This window comes from Ranitomeya variabilis, chromosome 4, assembly GCF_051348905.1.
Source record: "Ranitomeya variabilis isolate aRanVar5 chromosome 4, aRanVar5.hap1, whole genome shotgun sequence".
Lineage (NCBI taxonomy): Eukaryota > Metazoa > Chordata > Amphibia > Anura > Dendrobatidae > Ranitomeya > Ranitomeya variabilis.
The window spans coordinates 129971470-129984152 of NC_135235.1; the positions used below are offsets into that span (position 1 = coordinate 129971470).

Sequence of the window (12683 nt, forward strand, 5' to 3'; positions counted from 1 at the left end):
CACACATATATATATACCCAAGACTCTGCATACACAGCTTATTTTAATTACCAGTGTGAGACATTTAATGACTGACAGTCTGCTGTCCTGAGCTACATGTCTCACAGTAGTAACTCCCCCGTTCATTTACAATAAGCTCTGGTGGCAGATTCTCATACAGATCAGTGTCCGGCCCATAGATCTTAACGGCTCATTTACATATTAAGACAAATTTGTATTTCTCTGGAATAAGACAAATGATCGCCGAAGTAAATGTACCATATATATTTTATTCTACTTTCTATGACCTACATGCCCAAATAAATGGCTTTGGAGGGTTGTTCCTACTGAGAGATTGCCTTTAAAGACTTATCTGAACTTTGTAAATGCTTAGGAAAAACAATCTGACTTATTATTGCATTACTGAGTTTTTTTCTTTGTAATTAATAATAAAGTATGTTTTTTTTTAACAGAAAAACACAAAACCTAATAAAGTCTTTGCTGCAATGCCATTGTCTGGAACTCCAGCCCCAAACAAGAGGAAAAAGGCAACAAAGGTCATCATGGAGATAACCCGTGAGTAGATCCAAAGCAGATGTACTTTTTTTATTTAAATCAACAATATATATATATATTTTATGTAAATATTTATTTTTACTAAAATAAGTGGGTACGTGGGCTCTGGATAGTGTGGAGGTAGAGAGCTTAGAATATTATCATCAGACATGCTTTTAAGATATAAGGTATGGGAATACAATAGCATCACATGGATGAAAGCTGAACAACCTTGTCCATGCATTACAAACACAGGTGCATCTCACAAAATTAGAATATCATCAAAAAGTTAATTTATTTCAGTTTTTCAAAACAAAAAGTGAAACTCATAAATTATATAGAGTCATTACAAACAGAGTGATCTATTTCAAGTGTTTATTTCTGTTAATGTTGATGATTATGGCTTACAGCCAATGAAAATCCAAAAGTCATTATCTCAGTAAATTAGAATACTTTATAACACCACCTTGAAAAAATTAATTTAAAATCCGAAATGTTGGCCTACTGAAATGTATGTTCAGTAAATGTACTCAATACTTGGTTGAGGCTCCTTTGGCATCAATTACTTCATCAATGCGGCGTGGCATGGAGGCGATCAGTCTGTGGCTCTGCTGAGGTGTTATGGAAGCCCAAGTTGCTTTGATAGCAGCCTTCAGCTCGTCTGCATTGTGGGGTCTGGTGTCTCTCATCTTAGTCTTGACAATACCCCATAGATTATCTATGGGTAAGATCAAGCGAGTTTGCTCACGAATCAATCACAATGATACTGTTGTTTTTAAACCAGGTATTGGTACTATTGACAGTGTGGACAGGTGCCAAGTCTTGCTGGAGAATGAAATTTCCATCTCCAATAAGCTTGTCGGCAGAGGGAAGCATGAAGTGCTCTAAAATTTCCTGGTAGACAGCTGCATTGATTTTGGTCTTGATAAAAATACAGTGGACCTACACCAGCAGATGACATGGCTCTCGAAACCATCATTGATTGTGGATACTTCACACTAGACCTTGGAAATCAAGGTCCCAGAGTCTGCAGGAAGAGTGGAGAGAACCCAATCCAAGCTGCTTAAGGTTTAGTGTGAAGTTTCCACAATCAGTGATGGTTTGGGGAGCCATGTCATCTGCTGGTGTAGGTCCACTGTGTTTCATCAAGAAGACCAAAGTCAGCGCAGCCATCTACCTGGAAATTTTAGAGCACTTCATGTTTCCCTTTGCCAAAAGTTTTCTGCAGTTGGAAATTTCATTCTCCAGCAGGACTTGGCACCTGTCCACACTGCCAAAAGTACCTATTCCTAGTTTAAAAACAACAGTATCACTGTGCTTGATTGGCCAACAAACTCGTCTGACCTTAACTCCATAGAGAATCTATGGAGTATTGTCAAGAGGAAGATGAGAGACACCAGACCCAACAATGCAGAGGAGCTGAAGGCTGCTATCAAAGTAATCTGTGCTTCCATAACACCTCAGCAGAGCCACAGACTGATCGCCTCCATGCCACGCCGCATTGATGCAGTAATTGATACCAAAGGAGCCCCGACCAAGTATTGAGTGCCAATACTGAATATACATTTCAGTAGGCCAACATTTCGGATTTTAAAGTAATTTTTTCAAGCTGGTGTTATAAAGTATTCTAATTTACTGAGATAATAACTTTGGGGTTTCATTGGCTGTAAGCCATAATCATCAACATTAACAGACATAAACACTTTAAATAGATTACTCTGTTTGTAATGACTCTATATAATTAAGTTTCACTTTTTGTATTGAAGAACTAAAATAAATTAACTTTTTGATATTCTAATTTTGTGAGATGCACCTGTACCTTCACTGCAGAAATCTGAATGCGGTGCAGATTTTTTACTTTGCAGCAAGTCAATAACTGTTTCAGATTTGAACAACTAAAGCAGATTGGTCATCGGATTTTGAAATACGATCCATATACATTGTTAAATAGATCTCATGGAACTGATGAGGCTGTTGTAATTACTTTATGAATCCATGTCAGAACGGCTGTATAATCTTGATATTAAAATGAGCATTTCATGAGTTCAGAAAAAGAGTGAGAGCTTATGAGTCCAAGTGTATTTAGTCTCCAACCACCCACTCAGCCAAATAGTCAGCTACAGTGTGTATTGAGCTGCAGGGAGGAGGAACACTGAGGAGCTATCAATCAAACTAGATGGGCGGAAATTATATTTAGACTTTCAAAAACAATTATTTGGCCATTCAGATACCCCAGTCTCATGAGGTCTAAGAGATAATAACGTAAGCTGCTTATATTGTAAAATCTTGTGACATGTACTTTTTAACCTCTTAGGCTACTTTCACACTGGCGTCGGTACGGGGCCGTCGCGCTGCGTCGGCCCGACGTACCGACGCATACTGTGCAAGCGCCGCACAACGGGGGCAGCGGATGCTGTTTTTCCACGCATCCGCTGCCCCATTATGAGGTGCGGGGAGGTGGGGGCGGAGTTCCGGCCACGCATGCGCGGTCGGAAATGGCGGACCATCAGCACAAAAAAAGTTACATGTAACGTTTTTTGCTGCCGGCGGTCCGCCACAACATGACGCAACCGTCGCACGACGGTTGCGTCATGTGTCAATACGTCGCAATGCATCGCTAATATTAGTCTATGGGGAAAAAACGCATCCTGCAGACGACTTTGCAGGATGCGTTTTTTCGCCAAAACGACGCATTGCGACGTATGTAAAAAACACTAGTGTGAAAGTAGCCTTAATGCTCCATGATGAGGTCCGGCGAACGCAACATGTTGCATTTTTGAAAGTGTCAAAAATTCCTCAAATATGCGCAGGCATGCGCATGCGGATAAGTGCTTTAAAAAACCGCATTACTGTCTATGGGAACAAATACGTACACATGTCCTTGCGTACGCATGCATTCGATGCGCTTGCGTACTTCGGACTGCGCATGTCCAGGAAGTGATTGAGACACGCCCATTGAGATGACCCCACCTGGAAATATTGAACGCATGCGCATAAAAATGCAAACGCAGGCAAAAAACGCATACAAACGTATGCACTCGCAGCGTTTTTTTGCCGTCATGTGTAAGCTGATGCAGATAAAAATCGCTGTCCAAGCATGTGTTTGCATGCGTTTTTGCGTGCGTTTGCGCATGCGGATGATACGCCCCGGACTCAAACGCTAATGTGAACCTAGCCTTAATTGCTGCTGTCATTAACTGACAGCTACTTGTATTCGATTCCAAGACCCATTCCATGTCTGTGACAAAAGTAAATTGCTGTGATTTTTGCCGTGAATAACCTGATGAGGCTAGCATATTTACTTTAAACGTCCATGTCAGAATGGCTGTATAATCATGATATTAAAATGAGCATTTTACTAGTACAGCTAATGAGTGAGAATGCTCATGAATCCAAGTGTTTTGAGCCTCCGCCTTTCCAACCTGACTGACAGCTACAGATTGCGCTGAGCAGCAGGGAAGAGAAACACAGAAGACCGATCAATCAGGTAACTTTTAGATTTTCATAAAGGATTATAGAGCTATTCCAATGTGTAAGTACACTTGTAGCATCAGGTGCAAGGGATCTATACAGTAATTTATAGGACCTAGTCTGTTCTTCTTTGTGTATGTTCATCTCTGTATAGGTCCTGGTGGCATCCCACGGTCTGTGGTGCCCCCTTACAAATATTTTGTGTTTTTTGTGATCTATACAGTAATGCATGCAGTTTGTATTGTGAAATCAGGAGACATATTCTCCTTAAAGGGAACCTGTCAGCAGATTTTGCCGCTATAAGATGCGGCCACTGCCTTTCAGGGCTTATCTACAGCATTCTATAATGCTGTCGATAAGCCCCGGTCTGACCTGCAAGTGAAGAAAAATAAGTTTTGTTATACTCACCTGGGAGGGCGTTCTGGTCCGATGGGTGTCGCAGGTCTAGGTCCGATGCCTCCCATCTTCTTGAGACGCCACCCTCCTGCTGCTTCCTTGCTCTCCGACATTGCGCACCTGCGCAGGCATACTTCTCTGCCCGTTGAGGGCAGAGTAAAATACTGCAATGCGCAGGTGCTAGGAAAGGTCAGAGTGGCCCAGCGCCTGCACACTGCAATACTTTACTCTGCCCTCAACAGGGCAGAGAAGTATGCTTGTGTAGGAGCGCTGATGCCAGGGAGTGAGGAAGAAGCAGGAGGGCAGCATCACGAAGAAGATCAAGACCACCACTAAGAAGATGGGTGGTGCTGGACCCGGACCTGCAACACCCATGGGACCGAACCGCACAGGACCGCCCCCCGGGTGAGTATAATATAATTTATTGTTGTTCAATTGCAGGTCGGACCGGGGGCTTATCTACAGCATTATAGCTGTGTTTGGCAATGAGTGGCCGACGCTGCTTAATGGGACCGCTGGGACCGATGGTGATGTAGCTGGGATGGTTCTGCTCCCCACAGGTGGAGCGAGGCCACAGGGCTACCATTATCGTTGGTAAGGGATCGTAGACGTTGGGGTGCAGGACTGAGGGTGTGGGAAATGACTGGAGGACACAAGGACAGCAGTTTCCTTTACCTTTACTTGTTAGTTGCAGGTGCAGTCCGGGGCACGGCTAACAGGTGATGATGGGGTCCAGGCAGCCTGGAAGCAACTTAGGATCCACCTAACCAGGTGGGTTTGGAGGCTTTCCTTCTGCACTGTTCTCTTAGGTCCTTGATGCTTTAAGCTCTGCTCAAATTCCTCTCCTGCGTGTTGCTTCTAGCCTGTATTACAGACAGCGTGAGCCTATCACGAGCACTGCTTTTTCACTGGCAGCCCCGTGCTCTAGGTCTGCTGTGGTGCCTCCGGGTGTACAGTGTGGCCAGGTAGCTTGCAGTTCCCTGCCCTCCAGATTCAGCTGTCGGGGCGTACAGCACTCACACAGCCAAGGACTCTGGCTTCCTGTTTTGTCAGCGCTCTGTTCTGGGGTGAGCTTTGTTACAGCTCCACTCCCAAGGTTCTCCTTGACTTCCCTCCTCTCCTCTCAGACTCAGACTACCGACTAACTAACTCCGCCTCCAAGCCAGAACTTATAGGGAAGCTCCCCTGAAACCAGGTGCTAGAGCTCCCCCTTCTGGTCTGTAGTCAGGAATGTGTTGGATGCTGGTGTTACCTGGTAAGGGGACGCCTCCTTGTTTCCAGGCATGACATCAACCCCTATGAGGGAGGCAATGCCACTGTGGCAACCGAACTCCTGGGGTGCCACACCATACCCCAGGAAGGGGACAGAAACTGCTGCCCCGGACCCATGGGCAGTGAAACGGGCACCAATACTACATAGCTGCCCCGCCGAAGGGACTATAAGCATCCAGATTCTGGCATATGAACTTTGCTGCTGCAGCCATTTCTGTGTCTAGGGACAGAATAGGAACCATTCATCTCTTCTTCATTTCTACACCTTTATTATTAAAATACAAGTTGCCACTGTTGGGCCCTATACAATGTGAAGCGTGGTTCATCCGGAGGATGTCGTCCTATTGTGGAGAACAGCTACAGGACTGAGGTAACCCACTGTGACCCAGGGCTGGGATTAGAACTGTAATTTTTTGTGCAAGGGGCCGGGGTGCTTCTGGACTGTTGCTTTGAGAGACTCTGACTATGACTACCACCCCGTTCCACCTTGTTATACTTATACAGTCAATCTCCTGCCATTCTGCAGCAAATTCTGCAGCTGCAGGCAACTGTAAAATACAAAGAACTTTTCTTTTTATGTAAGATTCTTTCCCTACTGGTTTCAGCTTTGTAGATCGTTTATTTGTTTTTAATGGGGAAAAAGGAGAAAGCTGCTGCTATAGACTTTTCTTCCTTGAGAGTAAAAGTATAACGTGTTTAAAGCAGAGCCGGGACAAGGAGTAGGCAGGGTAGGCACCTGCCTAGGACACACCTCCTGCCTACCCGAGGGGCACACTTTGAACAAAATATTAATGCCTGCGGTTGCCCGACATCTTCTTGCGGCCGCACACATTCATCATAGTGACAGTCGATGCGTGGACATGGAGGTGAGTGATGTTAGTCACTGACACAGCTCACCCATCTCTCTGTCCTGCACCCAGGCCATTGCTCCCTCCCTGCTCTCAATTAAATTCATGTCTATCAGACGCGAATGCACTTGCATTGTGCTCATCCCGGGACAGAAGGGTAGTTATCTCCCCTGCTCCGCCGTTGATCTCTAGCAAGATGCAGGCCACTTCCGGCCCTCTCCTTGTTGGAGAAGGTGCATGCAGGGGAGATTGGATGGAGCAGTGCAGTGATGTCATCACCCCATTCAGAGCCAACTGCTGCTCAGAGGTGATGGTGGACAAGAACCGGGATTAGGTGATGTGAGTATTTTTAAATTTATTTATTTTAAATCTTATATTACTGTGCATGAAATCATAAAATGAGAGGGGGGGTTGTACAGATGGGGGGATAAAATGGGTGGAGGTGCTGTGCTGATGAGGGGAATAAAATCAAGACTGTGCTGGGGGGCATGAAATGAGAAGCAGTATGGAGGGCCATGAAATGAGGGGATGTGTGTTTGGACCATGAAATGAGTAGCTATGAAGGGAGACAACAAAGTATATGAGGAGCTGTGGTGACCGTACTGTATATGGGGCTGTGGCAGTCATTATACTGGGGGCTGTGGTGACCATACTAGATACGGGGATGTAGTGAATATCAGACTGTTTGGGGTGTTGTGTGTGGGCCATAATTATGGGGTGTTGTGGGTATCTTCATAGTATACATGCGGGCTGTTTTGGACATCATTCTATTTATGGGGGTCTGTGGTTGGACATCATGCTATATATGGGGAGCTGTGGTGGTGACAATACTATATATTGGGGTGGTTTGGACATCATACAGTAGGTATGTCTGTGGTAACCATCATACTGTGTAGGGGACAGTGTGAGGAGGGGTTATAGTTTGAAAAGGGCAGGGCGGTGGGCAGTATGAGGGTATAATGTGAAAAAGGGCAAAGAATGGATATGGAGAGGGGATAGTGTGAAATGAAGGCATAATATGGAGAGGGGTTAGTATGTTGGGGGGACAGTGTGGAGATATAGAAAGTGTTATGGAAAATTGCAAAAAGGACAGCCATGGTATAGTCTGTGGTTCATAAGGGCGAACGGTGTGGCGGTTATAGCTGAGAATGGTTGACAGTGTGGAGGTCATATACCATAGGAGACTTATTTAAGGTACAGTATGGAAATATATTTTTATGCAGACGGCATGTCAATAACACTCTTTTTTTAAGGGCAATGTGTTGGGATGAGTTGCAAAAGACTGAAGATGAGGGAGATCAGCAGAGAACAGCTGTGGATGTAAAAACTCATCATGACATCTAGACAAGACGGAGATGAAAAGAAAGAGACAACTCCAGAGAAGATGTAATCTATAAGGTACCTGGATATAAATATTTATTTGTGAAGCTGACTAATTTTCATCAGTACTATGATTGCTGTGTGGTCCGTAGTCTGATGATGGCTGTTAATAACAACTCCCAGTATCTCTTTAGCATTATTAAGAACATGCTGGGAGTTGAGGGGTTGTAAGTTCATGCAATACAATAGTTTATGGGGCTGACTTGATAATGCAATTGATCATAGTACTAAGCTTGGTTCTTGTATTCAAGTACACTTGGTTCTGATTATGTATTAATGTACTTGGTTCTGATGATGTATTGATAAAGCACTGATGGTGGATCTGTTTATGTATTCATGTACTGATAGTGGTTCTAGCAATGCATTCATGTACTAATGGTGGTTCTGGGGATGTATTCATGTATTGATGGTGGGCCTGGTTACATTCCTGTAGTGGTGGTGGTTCTGGTGATATATTTATTTACTGGTGATGTTTCTGGTGCCATATTCATTTAATATTGATGGCTCTGGTGCTCTAATTATGTTCTGATGATGATTTTGGCTTCATATTCATGTTCTGATGATGGTTCTATTAATGAATATAGCATCAGAACAACCATCCCTGCATGAATATGTCACCAGAACTGGAATGCATCACCAGAACCATTATCAGTTTTGTGCAAGCTGTATTTGTCGCATGATGGATGTAAAAACCATCAGACATATCCCTTTATTTTAAATGAGGGTCTGTTTATTTTCCATTAGGATATTTGTCAAATGCTGGACACTTTAATTGACACCAAACAGCCCCTATTATATAGTTACACTTTATTAATTTCCGTAACTATCCTTGGCTTCTACATTAAAAATATACGATGTCAGGGATGAATACCGCTATTTTTTCCCATTTTGTGTAAATGGTCAGAAAAAATTATTGATTCTAATTTTGAAATTGCACCCCCTGTTAAGTCACATCCCTAGAGTATACCACTTTTTTTTTTCTTTTGATAACATTTTTTGTGTGAAAAAGGTAACAATTCTAGTGGAAGTGGTCATCAGAGTTTGCTACCTAATCCTAGTCTCTGAACCATTCCTTTGCTCTGGGGTGGGGTGGGCACCATTGGCTTAATCTGCCTAAGACACCAAAATATTTTGTCCCGGCCCTGATTTAAAGTTAAACTTCCAGATCCTGACATCTGATGGAGAGTGCTGAGAGGCCCTAATACTCATTAAATGGTCAGCTGGGCTCGCCCAAATCAGTGGGTTTAGAAGCCTTTAATGCAGTATGTAAAGTGCCTTAAGATATATCAGGAATTTAATTGATTCATTTGTGTATTATAATTTCTCACTGGTTAGTATAAAGAAGTGGGTTTATATTCAAACAAACTTATTTCAACACCCTCATCACCTCACTGTCCAATAACCCTAAACGTCTCTTTGACACTTTTCATTCCCTACTCAACCCAAGAGTGCAGGCCCCAACCATGGATCTCCGCGCTGACGATCTGGCCAACTACTGCAAAGAAAAAATTGACCACATCCGACAGGAAATTATCTCCCAATCCCCTCATACCATGCACTGTCCTCACTCTCCCACTGCATCTAGCTCACTCTCTGACTTTGAACCAGTCACAGAAGAAGAAGTAATCAGGCTCCTTGCATCTTCTCGCCAGACCACTTGCACCAGTAACCACATTCCCCTGCTGTCACCTCTCAAAATATTCAACCTCTCTCGCTCTCTCGGTATCTTTTTCTCCTCATTTAAGCATGCCATCATACATCCATTACTTAAAAAAACCATCCCTCGACAAAAACTGTGCCACTAGTAGTGGCCACTAATTATAGACCTGTCTCTAATCTTCCCTTCATCTCCAAACTCCTCAAACGCCTGGTCCACTCACGTCTCATCCGCTATCTCTCAGATAACTCTCTTCTCGACCCTCTTCTATCTGGTTTCCACTCGTTACACTCTACTGAATCTGCCTGTTACAGAACCCCCCAGCACCAAGAATATGTATGCAGTATATGTATGTATACCACACAGGGACGAGCCCCACTACAAAGTGACAGCTGGTAGTTCCCAAGAAGTACAGGCAGGAGTTACTGCGAATCTCTCATGACATACCCTTGGCCGGGCACTTCGGCGTCAGTCGCACCAGGCATCGTCTGACACAAAACTTCTTTTGGCCGGGGGTAACCTATGATGTTCGTCAGTACTGCCAGACCTGTGACAGTTGCCAGCGCATTGGCAAGAGGGGATATCGATGCAAGGCCAAATTACGCCCCCTCCCCATTGTGGAGGAACCATTTAGCTGATAGGGCCGTTAGCCAAACCCAGTCCGTCAGGGAAAAGGTATATATTGACAGTGGTAGATTATGCCACACGGTATCCAGAGGCGGTTGCGTTACCAAACATACTGGCAGAGACGCTGGCGGCTGCCCTGCTCCAGGTTTTCTCACGGGTTGGATTTCCCCGGGAGATTATCTCAGACCAGGGTACCCAGTTTACAGCAGAGGTGACCAACCAACTGTGGAAGCTGTGCAGCGTAAAGTCCATTAGAAGCGCCCCGTACCATCCGCAAACCAATGGGTTGTGTGAACGCTTTAACGGGACGTTAAAACAACTCATTGGGACTTTTACCAGGACCTACAGGGACTGGGAGAAATTCTTGCCTCACCTCCTGTTTGCCTATCGGGAGGTGCCCCAAGAATCCACGGGGTTCTCCCCGTTCGAACTGGTATACGGGAGACGGGTAAGGGGACCCCTAGACTTAGTGCTAGAACACTGGGAAGGGGAGGGCATCATAGAAGGAGTACCTATTGTACCCTATGTGCTGGAATTCCGGGATCGCCTACAGGAGCTGAACCAGGGTGTACGTGGGAACATGCAGGAGGCTCGGCGGCGCCAGCGTGTATGGTACGATCGGAAGGCTAGAGAGCGCACCTTGGAAATAGGACAGAAGGTCCTGGTGTTAGAGCCCACTAGGCAGAACAAGTTCCAAGCTGCATGGCAGGGGCCCTACCAGGTAGTGGGAAAAATAGCCGACACCACCTATAATGTCACCAATTGTGACGACCCAGGGTTATCCGCATGTTCCACGTGAATATGCTGAAGCCCTACCGGGAGCGCCCTGAAGAGGTAGTGGCCATCTGTGCACCTGAAGCAGAGAATTTAGCCGGACTTCCCTTGCCTGATGTTTTAGGGGAAAGGACTAAAACATGGGACCAGGTTCACTTGGGTGAAGACCTAGGTCCCCGGGAAAGACAGCAGGCGGAGGCGTTGTTGAGGCAGCAACAGAGGATGTTTTCAGGGAGACCAGGGTACACTCGCCTGGCACAACACAAGGTTGAGACCCAGGATCAGACCCCCCTGCGACAACCCCCCTTCCGCATCCCTGAGTCTGTAAGAGAAGGGATGCGACAAGAGATACAGGAGATGTTGCATTTAGGGGTCATTGAAGAGTCAGATAGTCCCTGGGCATCCCCCGTAGTGTTAGTGCCCAAGAAGGATGGGACTACACGGTTTTGTGCAGACTATCGTAAGCTCAATGAGAAAACAGTGACGGATGCGTATCCCATGCCGCGTGTGGATGAGTTGTTAGACCGGCTGGCAGGGGCAAAGTATTTGACCACCATCGATCTATGCAAAGGCTACTGGCAGATTCCCCTTAGTCCTGACGCTATTCCCAAGTCTGCATTTGTCACCCCGTTCGGCTTATTCCAGTTTCGAGTTATGCCATTCGGGATGAAGACTGCCCCGGCGACCTTCCAGAGGCTTGTGCCTACCTGGATGACATCGCCATCTACAGCGCGACATGGGAAGAGCATCTAAATCACCTAGAGACAGTATTAGACAGGATCCACAAGGCCGGAATCACCCTGAACCCAAACAAGTGTCACGTGAGCAAAGAAGAGGTTCAGTATTTAGGGCATTGGGTGGGAAGTGGGAAACAGAGACGAGAACCAGCCAAGATTGAGGCCATAGCCAAATGGCCCACCCCACACACTAAAACCCAGGTCATGGCGTTTCTAGGGACAGCGGGGTATTACAGGAAATTCGTTCCCAATTACAGCAGCGTAGTCAAGCCTGTTGTGAAATTGGATTTTGGGCTCCCCCGGTGGCCACTGGTGGAATTGAACTGGTGTGCATCATCCTCTCTGTTCACCTGTTTCCATCAGGATGTGGGAGTCGCTATTTAGCCTTGCTCCTCTGTCACTTCCATGCCGGTCAACATTGTAATCAGAAGCCTTTCTGTGCATGTTCCTGCTGCTAGACAACTCCCAGCTAAGTTGGACTTTAGTCCTTGTTTGTTTTTGCATTTTGTTCCAGTTCACAGCTGTAGTTTCGTTTCTGTGTCTGGAAAGCTCTTGTGATCTGAAATTGCCACTCTGATGTTATTAGTTAATAGTAGAGTCTTAAAGTAATTTCAGGATGGTGTTTTGATAGGGTTTTCAGCTGACCATGAAAGTGCCCTTTCTGTCTTCCTGCTATCTAGAAAGCGGACCTCAATTTTGCTAAACCTATTTTCATACTACGTTTGTCATTTCATCTAAAATCACCGCCAATATTTGTGGGGGCCTCTGTCTGCCTTTCGGGGAAATTTCTCTAGAGGTGAGCCAGGACTATATTTTCCTCTGCCAGGATTAGTTAGTCCTCCGGCCGGTGCTGGGCGTCTAGGGATAAAACGCAGGCTACGCTACCCGGCTACTGTTAGTTGTGCGGCAGGTTTAGTTCATGGTCAGTTTAGTTTCCATCCTTCCAAGAGCTAGTTCTTATGTTTGCTGGGCTATGTTCTCTTGCCA

At 45.3% G+C, this 12683-nt stretch overlaps 1 protein-coding gene across 1 annotated transcript in view; it reads left to right on the forward strand.

The window, feature by feature from the left end:
* MYOZ1 (myozenin 1) overlaps positions 1 to 12683 on the forward strand; it is an 82843-nt gene that overhangs the window by 30647 nt on the left and 39513 nt on the right. The window contains exon 2 of the mRNA XM_077259259.1: positions 453 to 555. Coding sequence (XP_077115374.1) covers positions 486 to 555 — 70 coding nt within the window. The 5' untranslated portion in view covers positions 453 to 485. The remainder of the gene's footprint in view (positions 1 to 452; positions 556 to 12683) is intronic.